The sequence below is a fragment of the Gallus gallus genome, chromosome Z (assembly GCF_016699485.2).
Source record: "Gallus gallus isolate bGalGal1 chromosome Z, bGalGal1.mat.broiler.GRCg7b, whole genome shotgun sequence".
Taxonomy (NCBI): Eukaryota; Metazoa; Chordata; class Aves; order Galliformes; family Phasianidae; genus Gallus; species Gallus gallus.
The window spans coordinates 15,680,502-15,700,351 of NC_052572.1; the positions used below are offsets into that span (position 1 = coordinate 15,680,502).

Below are 19,850 nucleotides of genomic sequence, written 5' to 3' on the forward strand. Positions count from 1 at the left end.
TGTACGGATTAAAATGCCCATCACTGAAGGTTTGTCCCAAACACGTGCCTGGATGTCCGGAGCTGCCAGCATCAGCGGTGGTTCTTGGTAATTACTTTTCGGTTTACTCAGCTAAAACGTAGAATTATAAACTGCATCTGTAGATAGCCTCTTATATACGTACGTACATACACAGCCACGCACATGTATGTATATCTCCAGGTTCTTGGAAGGAGAAGCCGTCATCTAGCAGATTTACGTTTCCTATTGTTTATTTAAACGTCGAATATGTAAAGTAAGTGTGCGTCTGTTTGCAACCATATCTTTACCTCCTGACACTATCTAGAGATCATTTCAAGTCAGCATAGTTATCTCCACAAGTGGCAACGTTAGGTCCCACTTCTTGTTTGAAATAAATCTGAGGGGTGTTTTTGCTTCCTGGGCTTTGCAAAGGAAAACGTCTTGCAAACTGAGTCAGGACTCCGAGGAGCTCTGTTTTTTAGCAGCTGTCTCATCAGTAAATGCAAGTTTCAGAACTTTTCCTAGGCTACTTCACTCTAACCAGATTTCCCTGCGGGGAGGCATTCCGTTTGTCTTTCCCTCTCTTTCACCCAAACTCTAGTCTCGTCGGTCGCATTTGAAATAAAAAAGATGACTTTGAAATAAATATATTTTCCTGTTGAGTAGCGATTGGAGGGCACTTATACACTACGTTGGTGAAGGCGGCGTAGCAACCCATATGCAACAGAACACAAAAATTGGGTCTAAATAAACTCAAGGGGGACGTTTAAGATGAGGGGCGGTGGATTCAGAGGGTGCCCACGCTGGGGAGCGGGTGCAGCTCGGCACACAGACTAAAGCAAACGCAGCGGGCAGGCTGAGCGAAGCCTGCCGTCTGCGAAATACACACAAAGAAATCCTTGCCCACGGGAAAGTTGCGTTTTGCCGGGCTGGGGAAGCGTTCAGATAACTCCTGCTGGAGCCAGCAGCCCCGCGGGGGCCGGTGCCTGCGAGGCGTGCTGCGGGCGCCGCTACGCAGCCGGGGGCGCGGGTACCGCACTGCACCGCGCACAGCGCGGACCGAATCTTTCCACACTGCCTCCAGGTGCCCCTCGCCGCGCAAACGGCGGAGTTCGCGCCTTACCCCTTCCTCCCTCTCTCTCTCTCTCTCTTTTCTTTTTCTTTCCTTTTCCTTTTCCTTTTCTTTTCTTTCTTTCTTTCTTTTTTTTTTCCTTTCCTTTAAACAAGAATTTCAAGGGATTCTTCCCGGTGAAAGGCAGAAGTTCTTCTCTATCCTGTGCGAATCTTCATTCCTGGTCAAGCTACGAAACCTTCTAAATACAGGATGCATTTCTATTTACAGATAAGGTAAAAAAAAAAAAAAAAAAAAAAAAGAGAGAGAGAGAGAGAGAGAGAGAGTAAGAAAGAAAGGAAAGGGATCTAAAAGGGATTGGAAAACATAAATAGAACAGAGGGAGTGTTGAGGGACAATTTAAGGTAAATATTTGTACCTCCTTCGATCTCATGTTTAACAGAAATACATAAAGCTTTTATCCACGATTTTAAGAGAGGAGAAGGATGGGGGAAAACGTAAACAATCCCATCTCGTGGTGGGGCCGTGCCTGCCCCGGAGGGGCAGCGTCGCCTGCGGGAGCCCGAGTGGGGCTCCCTAATGGGAATGATAAACGCTCGGTAGGAAATAGCGGGATTAACACCACCTCCGCCCCCAGAATATATATATATATATATATGTATATATATACACACGCGTTTATATGTGTGTATTGCACGTATGTATATAGAGATTGTGAATATGGCTCGGCAAGCCCGAGAGGGGGAAGGGGTGGAGGAGCCCTGATCGGGGCCGGGAAGGAAAATGAAAGGTGTGACTGAAGATAAGCGGCAGGGATGGAGGAGAACGACAAGAAGAAAGTATAAGAGGAAATACAAATGAGGAGCGAGGAAAAGTTGCCTCCGAGAGCCCGAGCCGGAGCCGCGCCGCCAGACCCTGAAATATGATAATCAGAACAGCTGCGCCGCACCGCCCGCAGCCAATGGGCGCCGCGCGGGCGTGACGTCCCCGCGCATGACGTCAGGCCAATGGCGAGCGGGCTGAGTTGGAGCAGAGAAGTTTGAGTAAGAGATAAGGGCGAGGCGAGTGCCCGAGCCGCCAGCGCCCAGTCCAGCACCGCCGCACCGCCGCACCGCACCGCGCCCCGCAGCACCGCGCGGCAGGACCCCGCGGCAGGACCCCGCTGCGCAGCCGGACCCCGGCGTCGCATCGCATCGCATCGCACCGCACCGCGCCCCCTTCTCGCTCCGCAGCCCTGACAGTGTCTCCCACGCCGGTGGTGTTTTGTTTTGCCTTTTTTTTTTCCCCTCATTTCGAATCTCTATTTTTTTTTTTGTTGTTCTTATTATTGTTACTTCTATTTTTTTTTTTTATTTATTTTATTTTATTTTTTTAGCGACAGCTTTCAAACCTACTTTGGGGTCTTAAAACGAAACCGTACACCATTTCACTGTGGACATTACACCCTCTTACAGATATGGGAGACATGGGAGACCCACCAAAAAGTAAGGCGGAATTTTTACCGTTGTTGGAATAAATGTGCTGTCTATTGTAATCGTCTCAGACAGGCGAGCTGCTAGAGAGATCAACTTCATTTTGAATGGTAGAGAAGGTGCCTTTGTTGCCGTGCCTGCATGCTTGCTGTGTTTTAGCCTCGTAGCCTTGTATGCTAATAGCCCAGGGTCCCGCTCTCTTAAAGTTTGGGGAGCAGGAGAGATTTAAATGGGCTCTCCTACCGGGCAGCTTTAGATTCTCTTCCTGCTAGACTGCGGTGGGGCTGTCTGACTATCCAGCACCCGTTCTGTCTGAGGAAATTAGCATTAGACTTGCAAAAGAGAGCAAGTGACAACTGTAACGATGCTTGTTCTTGCTAGCAGCCTCGAGTTCCCTCTTCTATGGGAAAGGGCTGAACGGGAAGCGCACCAGCCACGCGTTCGACGTTTCCAATCAGAGTCTCTTAAAACATTACATCTAACGTGTAGGTGCTCTCCTCGTAAGGATAGGAAACCGAACTAGAACCGAACTAGAGTACAATAAAATAAAAATAAAACCACGAGGGAGTTTGGAGTTTTGATTCTGTGTAGGGTTTTCGAAGTGGGGACCTTCACTCTTCACGTCTGCATCGTAGCATATGTTCCGCCTTCTTCCTAAACGAGGCGAGGTTTTGATGGCACGCTTCGATTACCATGCAAAAGTGTAATACTCTTAAAAAAAAAAAAAAAAAAAAAAAAAAAAAAGCAACACTTCGAGTACGCCCTATAAGGGAACGACACTACAAGTGTGTTTATCTCTGTAGGAGAGTAAGCGGTTAGTCAATCATGTATTTATTTTCATTTCAGAAAAACGCCTGATTTCCCTATGTGTTGGTTGCGGCAATCAAATTCACGATCAGTATATTCTGAGGGTTTCTCCGGATTTGGAATGGCATGCGGCGTGTTTGAAGTGTGCAGAGTGTAATCAGTATTTGGACGAGACCTGTACGTGCTTTGTTAGAGATGGCAAAACCTACTGTAAAAGAGATTATATCAGGTACGCCATTTATGTTGTTTAATACATTGGTGAGATTTTTTTTCCTTAACTTTGTAAATCTGACACGCAGGGTGAGGAAAAGGAGTGATAAACAAGGTGAAAATGCAATTGGTGTATTTTTAACTGATTCCCGTAAAGGTAGAAAGACGAGGGGAAAAGTTCGAGTAGTCAAGTATTTTATTCTACAAATTCAAACGCAAATCTCTGAACAAACAAAACCACACTCGGAAGCAGCTACCGACTCTATCGGACCCTCCTGAGGACTTCAGCAATGTATTCTGTGATTCTAACACAGTGGGAAATCATGGGTGATGGAGAATGTTTTCAGTAGGGTCGATGTTATGGGCAACGTGCAGCTGGTCGCTTTTTAACACAACCTGAGAAACGCGTATCTGTGCTTTTGTAAAGGCATAATGGCATTCAGAGGAAAACCGATTCGAGTATTTCTGCCGTAAAAATAAATACACGTGCAAAAAATAAGATTAAACCAGGCCTATGGAAAAAGAAAATGTAGCCCAAAAGAGAAAAACAAAAACAAAGCTGAAGTTTCCTTCAGAGTGAAAGATCTTTTTCTGAGGAGGTTAAAACCTAAACCGAAACGTTTCTTTGCTAAAATAACTGACATTTAATCTTTTTAAATATTAACCCCTTTGGTGATATCTGACTGCCTTTCCTTTCTTATCTTATCTGTACTGATGAATTAGACAGAGCAGATCAAATTGCCCATCATCTGTTCACGAACAATTGGGTATATTTAGATAATGGAACCGCTTCCTTCCTCACATTAAAATCTGGTAACTGATAAAATGTGAGAGTTGCCAATCCTGACACTATAGAGAAACCAAAGCAGGAATTTCGAGTGTGTTTATTATTTGTGTTCCTGGGTCATGCTGATCTGTTTCAGTGTATTCTACCGGGTTTGAAAAACTAGAACTTCGAATGACACTGAGGTACGGACCGTGTTTTCTTATGGAAAGTTTTGAGAACAACTATTACCTACCCTCTCAAGACATCTCTTCTAGTTTCTCGTTAACTCCTAACTGAAATAAAATGACTCAGTCAGGACACGATTCGTAATCAGATCGTTCGTACAAGCTGTGCCATGAGATTATTCTCCAAGTTTTACCAGGACGAAAAACAATTCAATTTATTAATAATAGTAATAATAATAATTTATTTTTTACTTTGGAGACCTTCGGTTAAATGTCGTCCTGTCGCTACTTGCAAATTAAAGGACAACGTTTGGGGCTGAGAAACACCCGTTTATCTCCTGCAAGAGCTAACTCAGTGGGCTAATATAAGCAAACTAACAAAGAAAAAATTGCTACTCTTATTATTTATTTATCTATGTGTGCAGTACTTTTCATTTCCTAAAATTTTAAAAGTAAATTGTCTATTACGTGTAATTGGACTTTGAATTAGACCACGAGTCAATCTATGATTGCCAGGATGTGGGCAACCCCCCCAACTTCTGTACTTCTGAATGCGATACATTTTGTGAACGCTCTGCTCTTTTGTAGTGTAGCAGTTTGATTGTTGGGGTTTTATTCTTCTCAAAAACTTCTAATTCGGAAATTCATAGCTCTGAATATAAGCCGAGTACAGATCTATAGATGTAGCAGCTAAACACGTACCCATAAATTTACATCAGAGCCTATTGCTAATGAAACGCACTGGTGAGGAAATGAGTGTGGATGAATAATAGGTCAGTTTTAAGAGCAGCTTTTACATTTCCATGGTTACATCCACATTTGTTTGTGTGCATTTTCGTGTCTTCATACGTTTGGGGGAAGATGCTAATTTTGCTTAATGCCGAAGAGGCTGGCAAAGAAGTACTTGGTGGCAGCCGAGAGGCTACACCTATAGACACCGCACTGGAACATGCTCTTTCGCCCATCTACTGATGGATTAACGGTGGTCCTCTCCTCCACGAGGGTCGAGGAACAGCCACCTCCTCCAGCCTGTAACCCGGGAGACCCAGTAGCTGCTGCGGGGGCTGCGGCACAAAGTTGCCCTTCCACTCGTGCTGGAGGGCTTGAGCGTTGGTTCAAGGTGGAATAAAGCAGAGGGCGAGAAGGAGACGCGTGTGATACTGGCTACAGAGCCAGAACACAGAAAATACCTTCTAGGAGGGGTCCTGCGGAGAGAGGTTGCACTGCTACGCATGCGAGTGTGCGAGTGTACAAAGGGTTGTGTGAATATGCCTAGTTCTGTTGTATAAAGTAAACCTAGTGAGAGAGGATAAGGGGAAAGCCTCTGTCGCTGGCAGAGCCGCGTCCCGGAGGCTGAGCTAGAGCGAGCGCGGCCACTCGTTGAGCGGCAGAAGTCGCTGAGTGGGTTCTTCGCAAAAAACAAAACGACAACAACAGAAACACCACAACTGGGCAAGGCGGTCACGTTTGAGTGTGCTAAGCGGGTGCCAGCCCCGGCTGTTCTCCGGATACCCGGGCGGGCGGTTCAGCTGCGGGCCAGGCGAGGTCAGGTCCCCGCGCCGTGCCGGGGGGAGAGGGTAGGGACGGCCCCTCGCCGCATGCAGCCCGAGCAGCGGGACAGGAGGAGGGGGCGGCACCTCCTCGGGAAGGAGAGGGGTCGAATTTTTGCTTCTCCCCCTCTTCCCACCCTCATCGCCCTTCCTTCCCCCCTCCCATTGTCCATCGCCGTGTCTGGGACCCCGCCGCCGTTTATAGCGGGGGGAACCGTGCATCGGCAGCAGCCGAATCCGTTTTCATTCCTTTTCCCTTGCTGGCTTCTCTATCTCAAAGCTTGTTTAACTTTTGTGCCGCTTGTGGAGCAGCTACGAGAGGCCACGGGGCAGCACACGAGCGCTAGTGAAAAACTCTCTCTCTCTCTCTTTTTTTCCCCCCCGTCTCTTTTCCCCCATTCTCTTTGACAACCCCTTCCCTTCCCCCTCCTCATTCTCACCCTCCTTTCCTCCCTTCTCCTTCTCTCTGGGCTGGTCCCTGCTCAGGTTATACGGCATCAAGTGCGCCAAGTGCAGCATCGGCTTCAGCAAGAACGACTTCGTGATGCGCGCCCGCGCCAAGGTGTACCACATCGAGTGTTTCCGCTGCGTGGCCTGCAGCCGCCAGCTCATCCCCGGCGATGAATTCGCGCTGCGGGAGGACGGCCTCTTCTGCCGGGCGGACCACGACGTGGTGGAGCGGGCCAGCCTGGGCGCCGGGGATCCCCTCAGCCCCTTGCACCCGGCCCGACCGCTGCAGATGGCAGGTACCGCCCGCGCACGGCGCCCCGCGGGGGACCCACGGCCCCGGCCTGCGCACTCGCGGAGTGCCGCGGGTCCGGCTGCCCGCATCTGCGCGGGGGGTGGCACTTCTGCGGGAGCCCCCCGGTCCACCGGAGGCTGGGAGCCTGAGCTGAGCAGGAGCCGGGGCAGCCCTTGCAGGGAACGGGTTTGCGGCACGGCACAGACCCCGCTCCAGCCCGTCCTGCGGAGCACGGGGAAAAGCTGTTTTAAGCACTGGTGGACGCGGGGGCCGAAAGGAGATAGGCTTCATAACTACAGGCGAGCGCTTAGGCTGTAATTTAAAACTGTCAACAAGCTAATCTCCAGTAATTGCCTTTTGAAGTGACTCTGCCGTCTTGAAAAGTTTTATGTGATTTGATGAGAATTTCATCTTTAAACTCAGCATTGACGACCCACCTTACAACTTGCACCTCTAGTTCTCGACATGTGCACCAGACACTCAGGGACTCTTAGCCGAAGAAAAGGCACGTCTCTTTGAGGCAAAGGAGGCTGGATAAAACAAGGTTGGCTGGCGGTGTTGCTTGTCAAGTAACTGTAACACCAAAGGTTATTTACAAACACAGCTCTGTTTAAACGGGCTCATTTCCCACTTTTTCCTCCACTATTTTTTTCTCCAAGTAACATATCAATATCAAGGGAGAAAAAGAATATCTGTAGGTGCCCACTGCAGGATGGAGGAGAAATTGTACATAAACATTGTATCTGCAGGTAAAACACTGCTAAGACCGTATAATCTTTATTCGAATTTGCTGATTTATCATCGTAATCAGAGAAATTGAAAGCTGACTGAACAAAACCAAGCATTTTTGAATACTAGTAAGCCATACTGTTAGGGGAAAAAAAGTTTTTATTTTTCCCTTGGCTGGGTCAAATTACGTATAGATAGCTACAGCTATCCAATACACAAAGGAATAGCTGAATCACACAAGTGAAAAGTATTCTTGATGTGACTCTGTACTCTGGATTTCATTTCTTGGTGGTTTCCACTAGATGCTTGGATTGCTCCTCTTAAATTGGAGAAGCATTCATGGTTTTAATAATTATTCATTAAAAGTTTACATAAATTCACCATATACATCCTCTTTCTAAGACAGACCCCATCTCCTCATGTGGGACTCTCATGGGTTTTCCATCCACGGTCATGGTGTAGTGCTTTTGGCTTGTTTTGTTTTGGATTTGGAAGCACCAAACAGACGGGAGCTGTTGTACGTTATCAAGGCCTCTGACTAAGCTGAGCTAGATTCAGCACACAAGACGCAGACCCGAATAATGATTAATTTATTAATTTTCGGGCTAAAAATCTGTTTTAGTGATTTGTCAGGACACAAATACGTAAAGACCTCCCCCTCTTTTCCTAGTGCGCGCACACACGCATGCACCTTCATGAGCTCACCCTCCCCTGTCATGGCTCACACAGGTTCAAGCTTCTGTCATTAAGGGTTTTGGGAGGGAGAGAGAGGGGTGGCTCCAAATTAATTATCCGTGGAGTCAGAGATGTCAGTCCTGTCACTCTACCAGCGCATAAAGCAGAGGAGGCTGCAGGAACTCGGGTAGAGCTAACTGCCTGGATGGCCTTTGAAAGAGGTTCATCACCCCCCTTTCTTCCCCATCCCCTCCCCCCCTCCTGCCCTACTGGCTTAGATTCATAGCCTCTGCAGACTCCCTGCTTCCTACTCATGGGGATCCTGTTCCTCCCTTCCCCTTCCCTTACAGCAGAACCTATCTCTGCCAGACAGCCAGCTCTGCGGCCCCACGTCCACAAGCAGCCTGAGAAGACCACCCGAGTCCGAACTGTCCTTAATGAAAAGCAGCTTCACACCTTGAGGACCTGCTACGCTGCCAACCCCAGACCCGACGCCCTCATGAAAGAGCAACTGGTAGAAATGACTGGCCTCAGTCCGAGGGTCATCAGGGTTTGGTTTCAAAACAAGCGATGCAAGGACAAAAAAAGAAGCATTATGATGAAGCAACTTCAGCAGCAGCAACCCAATGACAAAACTGTAAGTGGCTTCAGCCTCTGACTGTGCACTGTCTTACCTCCCAGCAGAAAATGCATAGGCTGAGGCCCATTTGATTTTATGGGAGCTCCCTTAAAGCAAAGTGGTACCTCCTAAATATTATCTGCTTGTTTTGCTGTCAGTGCAGTTAGAACAGACAGCAGAGAGAAGCTGATACAGGCTGCTCAAGCGAACACGTCCTTTTGTGAGGCTAAGGATTTGCAGTAGATTAGATTAACTTCTCTGCAGTGTGAATTGTGACCTGCAGAGCTTATGGGATGTAAAAAGCCCTGTCTTGTGTAATATTTATACTGCAAATGCAGAGGACTCCTTGAGGGAAAATAATGTACTCTCCCTCCTCAATGGTTTTACACAGAAGTAAAGGGGAAATTTGATTTCTTTCTTTCTTTCTTTCTTTTTTTTTTTTAATGACCTTATATACGTAGTGTATCTGTATTTGTCAGTACATTTTCAGTAGAAAAAGACAAATGCAAAGTTTTTAGAGCTACAGTCATATTTCCAGGTCATTTAATATATATATAGTTCTTGAATAGAAATAGAGTTCTTCTCTGTGGGCATATGCATGTGCACTGCAAGCAAATGGAAAAAGCTGAATTCAGCATAGCAAACATAGCAAACCATTTTAAGCCTACCTTTTTTTTTTTTCTTTTTTTTTTTTCTTCCCTGCCCCTACTGCTGTTAGTCCACTTGAAGAAGAGTCTGTTATTCTCCCTCTATATATTGACTGACCTGAGAATAACTATTAATTCATAAGGCTGCCTAGTTAAGTGGAATTTAAGGAGTTTCATTTTACCATGTTGGAATGCAATAAAACATGATGTTATTAACTCGCCTGAACAATCTATTAGTCGAGGTTTGGAGTTATTTTGCATAGTGTCTGCACCACAGGACATAACAGGAGGATTGCGGATTCCTCTTTTACCATTATTTTTAATCTTATTGTTTTGTTTTTTGAAAGAACATGGTACTATCTCTCTTCAGGTTTATGGTTCAGAGGATATAAGAACCAGTTAAGGTCACAGAGAACAAAACCTGCCTGGATGCAAAGTAGAAAAAAACCATGATTAACCTTTTCTTGTGCCGATGCATCGGCAGCCAAGACACTGAGTGCTTGTTTGAGAAGGCTTGGGGGAGCGGGGGAGGAGGACTGTGCCTTGAGAGAAATACGAGGATTAAAGGAAAAGAAAGTAAACTTCCACTGTGATAAATGCAGCAGGTAGAAATAGACTGACCTAAAGTAGAATGAAGTAAGACATTCACAGCAGATTAACAAAGCAAATACAAGTGACTGTATAGATAAGATAGAAAGCAGTTTATTGACTCAGCGCTTATATACAATAAAGTTAACCAAGCTCATTAACATCTTTTGCTGGGCTATTTACAGAATATCCAAGGGATGACAGGAACTCCGATGGTGGCTGCTAGTCCGGAGAGACATGATGGTGGTTTACAGGCGAACCCGGTGGAGGTGCAAAGTTACCAGCCACCCTGGAAAGTACTGAGTGACTTCGCATTGCAGAGTGACATAGATCAACCTGCTTTTCAGCAACTAGTAAGTGTCTGTTCTCAGCCCCAGCAGTGGGGGGTTCGCTGAACATTCTCAGCAGGAGGGCTGCTCCTGCAGCCCTTGTCCCAGAGATGGGCAGCTCAGGCCAGTAGCGTTTCTCTGAGATTACGAGGTGGGCGTTTTGACACTCTGTAAATGTGGCAATTTTAACTGATTCTGCCGGGCTTGGTGCAAAAGGTACTGCAGTGCAAAGATCTTGTCCAAATGAGTGCGTACTGGATAAGGCCCAGCCCAGGTCTGAGGCTGATTTGGCTCGGACACCACTGAAAACTGAAAGCATGTCTAACCAGAGAACTAAACTGTACCCCTGTGCCACTGAAGGGATATTATTAAAACAGTTTCCAAATTTTACTTCTCCCAGTCCCTCCCCTCATTTGGGCCAATTTTTACTTTATAATATAGGTTTAAAATGTATGGCTGCAACCTCAGACTGAGTCCTTGCTTTGTTCCACAAACACAATTTAATTAAAGCATCATCTCCTTTGTTTATACATGTAAGTTTAGGTGTGACTTTTTATTTCTCTATTCACATATTTGCATACAATTATACATGCCTATAGCACACATTAAATGTTGTACTTCAAAAATGAAATAGTCAGTACATATTCGCTTGCAAAATTCAAACAATAAACAGCCTTAAGCCAAAAGAAAACAGACATTTTAGAATAAATTCTGTTCTTAACTCACTTCCTTAGCCTACGTCATTTGGCAGCTCAAATGGGACCATATCATCTGCAATACTTAGGCCCAAGAAGGTGAATTAAGGACAGAAGTTCAACCTTAACTCAATTTCCTGGCCTAAGTGTCTTAAAACCAAATCTTTAAAATAATAAGGTACGTTGTGTGTATGCTTCTTCAGTGATTCAAAACAATACTTAAAGACAAAATATTATTATTATATGGATCCTTTTTTCATCTGTTGGGAATCTTTTTCATCATAAGCAATGGAGGGCAACAGTTTGTAGCCATATGAACGGATGCTTGTGGAAATTTTCTGTTTAGTATCATACAGTTTTGGAAGATCTCTCTCTTCTTCTTTTTTTTTTTTTTTTAATTTTTTTTTCCACCCAGTGTCAGGCTGTGGTCTGTGGGCCCTTCTGGCACAACATGCTTACTTGGGAACTACAGCACAACAGTGGGGCTGTTTGCATCATCTTACCTCAAATAACCACTGGTTTTCCTGGTTTAATTAAACTGTCAAACGGGCACGAGAAAAATTAGTCTCTTTTGGGTGCCTAACAGAACTGAAAGTTTAAAGAACCTTTCATACAGTGAGGTTTTGTAAGGAATAGGTCCTAAAAAAAAAAAAAAAAAAAAAGAGAAGATGGATAGCCCTAGTACATACACATATATAGACACACCATTAGATTAGTAGATGGATACTGATGCATAAAGTTCATGATGTCTGATATTGAGAAGAATTAAAGTAGAAGATAGTGAATGGAGTACATCAACCACTCAAAGCAGGTCTGTAATCTGGAAAGGGCCTTGATCACAGGATCAGCCAGCTAAATAGGTGCCAAAGAAATGCTTTTGGATTAGCAAAGCTCCACCCTTTACTTCAGGCCTTTTCCCAACACTGTCCCTAAACCAACAGGAGCTGTGGAGCACATTAGGATGGAGAAGTGTGACCTTTTTTATCAAGAGGACTCTTGTTAAAAAGAGATACCACCACTCCCAGTCATGAATGAAAGAGAATGGCTTATTTCAAATGCCTTCCACTCTTGGCTGCTTCTTGCAGGTTTATTTTAGTATGTGCACAAAGAGGGAAAAGAGTAACCTTACAGTTTTGTGTCAAAAAGCACATGCACTCTTAAATAATTGACTAGAACATCCTGTTGGGATTGCCACTCTTGCAAGACATGGAAGAAGGCCTGGCAAATAAGATTGTTTGTTTATTTACTTGTAGATTTTATTTTTCAGTCTTCTTGAACTTTCTTTTTTACAACTTTTTTCCCCCGATGATTTGGCTGATAGCTTGAAGAAGAGTCTTATGAAGTCAATGGGGAAAATAAATAAAGCCACAAAGAGTGAGACAGTTTTCCGTGGAGATGTATCAGGCCATTGAGATGCATACCTGTTCTTTTTTTCTTACCTTTTTCTTTGCATTTGCCAGCTAGTTTTGTTTGATTGTTACAATTGTAATATATATGTATATATATTATTTTTCTTATTTCTTCTTCTTTTCTTTCCTTCTTTTTTTTCTTTTCTTCCCCCCCCCTTTCTTTTTCTCTTCTTTCTTCCTTTCTTCCTTTCTTCCTTTCTTCCTTTCTTCCTTTCTTCCTTTCTTCCTTTCTTCCTTTCTTCCTTTCTTCCTTTCTTTCTTTCTTTCTTTCTTTCTTTCTTTCTTTCTTTCTTTCTTTCTTTCTTTCTTTCTTTCTTTCTTTCTTTCTTTCTTTCTTTCTTTCTTTCTTTCTTTCTTTCTTTCTTTCTTTCTTTTTCTTTTTCTTTTTTCTTTTTTTGGCAGGTTAATTTTTCAGAAGGAGGACCTGGTTCCAATTCTACCGGAAGTGAAGTGGCATCAATGTCCTCTCAGCTCCCAGATACGCCCAACAGCATGGTAGCCAGTCCTATTGAGGCATGAGGAAAATTCATCCAGAGTTCTGATGTTGTTTCTGCCCTTATCCTCAACCCTATTGGAGAGAGTGGGGAAGTGATCGTGTTTGGACTCCGAAATTTAGGTGGGAAAAGTATTTATCAGCCCTTTAATGAACCTGGCAAGGAACCGCTCCATGAAACAAACGGAGTCATGTTTGAAAAGAGAAGGTAATATGGTAGCAACACTGTGAAGACAATCATGGGATCCTACTAGAATAAATGCTAAAACAAACAAGAAACCACCATGCTACTCAATGATCTTGAGGAGGATCGAAAAGACATTTTCAAAATATAGGGGATATGTACTCATGAATCTTAAAAAAAAAAAAAAAAAAAAAAAAAAAAAAAAATTACATTTGACTGCACATCTTAGAGAGAAACCAAGATAGAGGGACTTTCTCCTAACCCGAATGGTGCTGTTTCTATATTGGTCATTGCCTTGCCAAAAGGAGCTCCGGTAGGTTTTCCATCATCAAGAAAGAGACTATTTAGCCCCGCGTTGTTGAAAGATTCATTGCAGGAAGGTGGAGCTGCATTGGTTTGCAATGTTGTTTTTAGTTGATTCTTAACAAGGGGTTGTTTCCTGGGTCTCTTATAGCATGTACTGTAGCGGGGTTTTGGTTTGTGTTTGGTTGAGATCCACCCTCTATCAAGTCTGAAGTAATTAATAAATAGGTTTTTGAATTACTCTTTAAAAACCATTTATAAAAGCATTGCAACAAGGTATACCTCTATTTTGCCACAAAGCGTCTCGGGATTGTGTTTGAAATGTGTCTGTCCAAGAACCTTCCCCTCCCCCAAAGATGTGTATAGTCATCGGTTAAAACGACTGTTTTCTCTTTCTTTCTTTCTCTCTCTCTGTCTCTGTCTCTCTCTCTCTTTCTCTCAATAAAGAGAAAAAAAAAGTATAAAAAAAGTAAAAAGAAAAAGGAAAAAAACACCACCTTTTTTGTTTGCTCTTGCATTGCAAAATTATAAAGTAATTTATTATTTATTATTGGAAGACTTGCCACTTTTCATGTCATTTGACTCTATTTTTTTTTTGTTTGCTGAAGTAAAAAAGAAAAAAAAAAGAAAAAAGAAAAAAAAAAAGAAAAGATTGTACCGTGGTCTTTGAATTATATGTCTTATTCTATGTGTTTTTTGTCTTTTTTTCCTTAAATATTATGTGAAATAAAAGCGCCATATGTAGAATTATTATATCTTCAGGACTATTTCACTAAATAAGCGTTTGGAATAGAGAAAATAATAATAGTAATAATAATAATAATAATAATAATGATAAATAATGAACAAAGTTCCCTCTTTTAAATATTTACAAATTAGCAGCTAAAATACCTGAAATAAAATATTGCATGCAAAGCAGGTCGTTAGTGAAAACAAGGAGTGTGATATTTTATTGCAAGTATTAACGACCAGCTTGTAAATTTCCGTTTCAACAACTATATCAGGGCTAGTTGGATGCCTTAGCTTTCAATCGATAACATTAGAAACTCTCTTGTTCCCTCCCCTCCCCCTTATCCCTTGCCCTTATAAAAGTGGTATTACTCTAGGCATGGTCTGACATAACTTTAGGACATCGAAAGAACTGAGAGCTCAGGCTTTTTGCTGAGTTCCATTATTTTTTAAAAAATATTAAAAAGTAAGTGCTGTATACCAAAGCCTCGTTGTTGAGATTGTTGAAGTGACCTGTATTTTAAGTATAAGCTCCTGATAAAAGGGATGCTTTTTGCTTAACAAGTCAAGTATGACCATTATTTATCAGTGTCTGCTGTCAAAACGCTTGAAAAAATGCTGCAGAAGAAATAGGATTCGGGGATATTGCTATGAAATTGCACGATCGGTGTTCCTTCTTCTCTGTCGACTTCCCTCTCTTCACTCCCTCTTTTCTTCCTTTTTTAATTTGCGGGGGAGAGGGTGGTGAAGGATAAAAACGTGGGCGAGTTCTTGGGGAAAAGTGAGAAAGGAAGAAGGAAAAAAATAACAAAACAGTGGAAAGGGTTGTGTTTGCTCGAATCCAAGTGTTCCCTAGTGCTCCCGGCCAGCACGAGACAATGACTCGCCCTAAAAAATCCTTAACAACTGGAATATACAGAGATTTTTAGGCTGACAAGGACAAGTTGGTTTGCATGATAGTTACTCCAAAGCCTGATGTTTTCTTAACATAACCTTTTTCTTCCCTCCTCCCCATTTCAGCTCTCCCTGAGCAAGCTCAGCTATAGAGACAAACCATTTCGACAGTAGAAAGAAAATAATAATAATAATAACAATAATAATAATAATAGAGGTTAAAAGCCTAATACAAGGATTTCAATCATCCTGATTAGAAACTGGATTCATTTTGTATGCTCAAGTGTAATACATTTTTGAGTACTTGATAAATATTTAAATAAATATGAAATCTACCTTAAACTGTGTGATCAGTAACCCTTGTGTTTTCATGCAGAATTAGAGGCTTGCTATGAGACTTCGAGGGGTGGGAGGGAGAAAGGGTGTAAATTCTTCACGGCGGTCTGATGTGTAAACTGTCTGAGTCGTTTTTACTGACTGGGGGGGGATATGGGCGCTAGGTCTCCCAACTAGGGGTGCAGGGGTCTGCAGTTGGCACTGCAGTCAGGGCAAAACTGGGGCCTTCGCGTTCGTCTGCCAGCTGACCCATAGGTAAGAAACGCAGCCTCCCCGCGAGGGTTCCGCGGGCGAGCAACCTGCTCGGGGGCGTTGCTGAGACCCCTGGGCAGAACTCTGGGGACAGTGAAGGTCTGTCGCCCAAGGGCTGCACTTCGGTTCAGCTCCAGTTGCTGCTTGCGCGGGGGCCGAGGCTGCGGCCGAGATAAGCGTCCCGCCGGGAGGCTTTGGGTTTGGCTACAGAGAACGTCCTGCTCCTCGAAGCGCACACGGCCGGCTGGGCCCGGGGAGCTGCAGCCGCGCCCCGGCTCCAGTTGTGCCGTGGTTTGGGAGCCCCGAACGGGGCTCCCGTCCGCACCTCACGGAGCGCTGTCCCCTCGAGCCTCGCACGGGGGCTGCGGCCGCTCCGCGTTGCAGGGCGCGTGTCCCCGCTTTGAGGTGTCCCACTGCGCGGCCCTGCAGCCCCGGAGAGTCGCTCCGCAAAGGTTCAGTGGAGCAGCCCTCGTCTCATTTTAAGACTATTTATTCTGCTCTCACGTGTGTTCTTTGATGGACTTTGGTTCGCTTTTCCGCTTCGTATGTCTGTGGCTTATCCTCCCTCCCCCCAGTAACTTCTGAGTTTTATCCGCTGTGGAACTTTTGAGTCGTTCCTTCTAGTGCCTTCAGGAGAACACCCTTCCTGAGCTCGAGCAGCAGTGTTTGTGCAAGAGAGAGAAAACATCTTTCTGACACAGAGAGGCTAACTCCACCGGTTTCTTCTTGCTGCAGCCCTTCTCCATAAAGGCAAATAAGGTCCGCTAAAATCTGCTATTATTTCTCTGCATTTTTGAAACACTCTGAGGACAGTACTTAAACTCTTTTCATTTCAATATTTGTGCCAGGTTAATCAGCGTTCAGCGTCCTCCGGCCAAAGCCGGAGGTGTGAATTCCAGCGCTGAGATCAGTCGAACACCTCAGCGGTAAGTGCTTGCCTTCATACACATACATATGCGTAAATAGATGTTGCTAAATCCACGCTTGGTCACCCAAAAGCAGGGCGTGGGGAGGGAAAGGCCGGCTTGGGGAGGGCTCTCCGGCGCCGCTGCCGCCCGTCGCAGCCCGGGGTCCGGGATTCCGGCACCGTGAGGGTTTCACGGGCACGGCCCGTGCTCTCCCGTCTGCTCGCCCGAAGCGCCGGCAGCGTTTTACTGTGCTAGGTGCCGCTTTGGGCGCTTCAGCAGAGCTGTAAGTAGTTAATAAAGGGGCTGGGAAGAGATCCTGTTTACTGATTGTTGCTGATTGTTGTTTTCTTGATAACAGAGCAAGCCACTGAATGACTGTTTGAGCTCAGGCGCCACAAACATAAACTTAACAGCTCCCAGTGTGCCGGCCTTGCTGCAGGATCACTCCTCACCTCCCGGGACTTGTGAAGTGCAGGCGGAGAAGGCAGCTCCCGAGGAGGCGGCGGGGAGGCAGGCTCCGGAGGGGGCTGGGGAGGCAATGCTCTGTGACCGAGCTTTCCGTATGGTATTGTATCTGCTGTCGTTAGCCAGGGAAAAGGGTGCAAAACTAATCGATGCCTTTCCCCGAGGCTCCTGTCTGTGCCGGAAGTTGGGGCAAGGTCCGTGCGCCGCTCTTCGCAGCAATCGAGCCGGGAAAGGAGGCTTTTGCTTCGAGCTGCTGTTTCACAGTACTGATTTTTCTTTCTTGCGGCTCACCACACTAAAAGCTCAGGAGGGAAAGCGGAGGAGGTGGGGGTGCCGCGCAGCATCACCGCACCCGGCCTGATCTCAGTAACGGGACAGCCTTTCCACTGGTTTACCTGCGGCTCCGGATTGCTCCGGCGGCGTGGGGGGACGAGATGTGGGGAGAAGGAAGGAGAAAGGTTACGAAACAGGATTTTTGTTGAAGAGTGTGGCCATTTTTTAAAATTGTATTTGTTTGTTTGTTTGTTTTACTCCTGTTATACAAAATAGGACAAGGTATGTTTGTGGGAGAGAGAGAGGGTGAAGAAGTTTTCAAGAAATAAGTGACACGGAGCAAAGCAGAGCTCTACTCCTATCTTAGGGCGGCAATGGGAAGAGGAAAATAGGGTGTTACTGTGGCTTTTCTTTGGGAGGGTTGTTCGGGTCGGTAGATCTCCAACGCTAATCCAAACAACCCGTTTGACTTGTGAGGTCCGGAGTCTAGACAGAGCTGGTGGCTCGGCGGCTCCTTATCTGGTTTTGGAATCAGCCGAAAGAGACTTTTCTTAATGTCCACAGCAGCACTGGGATCTGCGGGGGCCGGGTAGCCACCGCACCTCGCAGACAGGACAACAAATACACCCACCACCTGGAGGCTTTATAGCCCGCTTTGTTGTTCCCGATCTCTGTCTCGCCCCTGCCCTCGGCCGCCGGGCCGGGGTAACCCACGTCCCGCGGTTTGCTTAATACAACATAGACCTGCTGCTCGCCCTGTATCCCCCCGGGCACTCAAAGGCTACCTCCACAGCAGTATGGGACAGTGGGCACTCGATTTCTGATGGGTTATTTTATAATCCTGATGTGCTGTTATTTAATTCCTTTATCTTTCCCTTTCTTTTGCTCTTTCTTTCTTTTACTCTGTCTTTCTGTCCTCTCTTTCTCTCTCTCTCCCTTCCTTCCTTCTCTCTTCTTTCTTCTTTCCTTCCCTCTCTTTTTCCCACCTTCCTTCCTTTCTTTCCTTTTTTTTTTCCCTTTCCCCTTGTGTATGACACTATTATTATTATTATTATTATTATTATTATTATTATTATTATTATTATTATTATTTTTCCAATTGGAGTTTTGCAGACAATGGAAAACAAACAAACAACAAACAAACAAACTGACAGCTATTCAAAATCACCAGAGATCACCAACACTGGAGACTGATTGAAGCAAGTCAATCAAGAGAGAGGAAGTCTGTTTAGATATAAGACCTTCGTTGGAGGTAGAAAATTGCCCTCTATATTAGTTCCTTTGTGCTGGATTTGTGGATATTCTGAGTAATAAAGCATGTTAAATGGAGTTCAGATCAGTAAAAGCATTTAGCTCAGTAGCAAGCAGTATTTTGGAAAGTAGGGAGAAAGGTGCATCTTTTGGTTGGATATTCCTTTTCCTATTTATTCATTCATTTTCTTAATGCCTCCGAATCTTGTGTCATATTAGGTGGATGCCTGGTATATTTCCAAGTTTGAGCATTGCTTGAGCTCGTCTACCATCTCTGCTGTTTCTCTACCATAACACAAGACAATTTGCAGTAAATGCATGTGATTCCTTTCCAAAACCCATGCTGTTTCTCAGTGTAGTTGAGTTCAGGGCCATGATACTTCATTTTGGAAGAAAGCAAGCTGATTACTGTAACTATGATGTACTGATATGCTATTTGCAGCAGATATTGTAATTGAGTCTGCTAATGTGGAATTATGAAATTTGCCACTGGGTAGGACTCTTTCTCTCTGCAATTTAGAAGGTTTGTGGTTTGTGGATAAGTGCTGTTTTCTAGATTTACCAGTTGTAAATGTCCTTGTGTACAGAGCAAATTATATGGCAAAGCTTTTGTAATAATTTTCCATCAAATACAATTAAAGCATTTTAAACTCTCAATAACTCAGGGAATTTGGGACCAAGAGAGCATCATTTTCCTAGCAAAGGAATCTTAACCATGATCCTGGTACTTCTCTCTCTCTTTTTTTTCTTTCTTTCTCATGGGTAAAACTTAGTGTTTATTTTTATCTGTCACAAATACAAAGTGTTGTTTGAAATGTGTTAAACTTAGCAGGTATATAGAGATAATACTGACGTGTCACTGTGCATGATAAAGTAAAATATGGTGGGAATTAACTTGAAAAGTTTATGAAAGTTTTAACTACAGCCCATAAATTAACTTAAAAAAAAAAAAAAAAAAAAAAGGACGATGATATGATGATACATATATATAGGAGATCTTACAATATATATAACACCTTAGAAATACCCCAGTATTAAAAGCCCAAACATTTTTTACCCCAGACTGAAGATGAGCCCTTACAGTGCTTACTGCAAGTAACTTGAAGCAATTATTACAACTCTGGTGATTCCGTAATTGCAGGGGCAAACTTTAAAGGTTACAGAGAGACTTTTGTGAAGTTTTGCTGCGAACGTCTCATGAAGCGGGAATGCATATCACTGAAGGGTTCAGCCCAATGTTCTCTGATGTTAGTGGCAAAGATCCCTT

The 19,850-nt window shown here is 44.4% G+C and overlaps 1 protein-coding gene and 1 long non-coding RNA gene across 4 annotated transcripts; both read left to right on the forward strand.

The window, feature by feature from the left end:
• Positions 1-2,151: 2,151 nt before the first annotated feature.
• Positions 2,152-15,440, forward strand: ISL1 (ISL LIM homeobox 1). 3 transcript variants are annotated; one of them, NM_205414.2, is made up of 7 exons: positions 2,152-2,327; positions 2,448-2,556; positions 3,391-3,580; positions 6,549-6,808; positions 8,559-8,845; positions 10,248-10,415; positions 12,898-15,440. In NM_205414.2, exons 2-7 carry the CDS (start codon positions 2,529-2,531, stop codon positions 13,012-13,014), a joined length of 1,050 nt encoding a protein of 349 aa, NP_990745.1. In that variant the 5' UTR covers positions 2,152-2,327; positions 2,448-2,528; the 3' UTR covers positions 13,015-15,440. The 3 variants fall into 3 exon arrangements, with proteins under 3 accessions (NP_990745.1, XP_015132743.1, XP_015132745.1); XM_015277257.4 differs by having other exon boundaries at positions 8,562-8,845; XM_015277259.4 differs by lacking the exon at positions 12,898-15,440 and adding an exon at positions 11,126-11,768.
• Positions 15,441-15,601: 161 nt separating this feature from the next.
• Positions 15,602-19,568, forward strand: LOC101748625. The gene is made up of 3 exons (XR_210896.4): positions 15,602-16,445; positions 16,535-16,612; positions 16,953-19,568. It is a non-coding gene; the product is annotated as an uncharacterized LOC101748625 (long non-coding RNA).
• Positions 19,569-19,850: the final 282 nt, after the last annotated feature.

What these genes read in the sequence shown, in the direction of transcription:
- ISL1 (NM_205414.2), top strand. Translation starts at nt 2,529, where the DNA reads ATGGGAGACATGGGAGACCCACCAAAAA. An exon ending in TGTAAAAGAGATTATATCAG is followed by an intron (nt 3,581 to 6,548) that starts GTACGCCATTTA and finishes GTCCCTGCTCAG; the next exon opens with GTTATACGGCATCAAGTGCG. An exon ending in AGCAACCCAATGACAAAACT is followed by an intron (nt 8,846 to 10,247) that starts GTAAGTGGCTTC and finishes GGCTATTTACAG; the next exon opens with AATATCCAAGGGATGACAGG.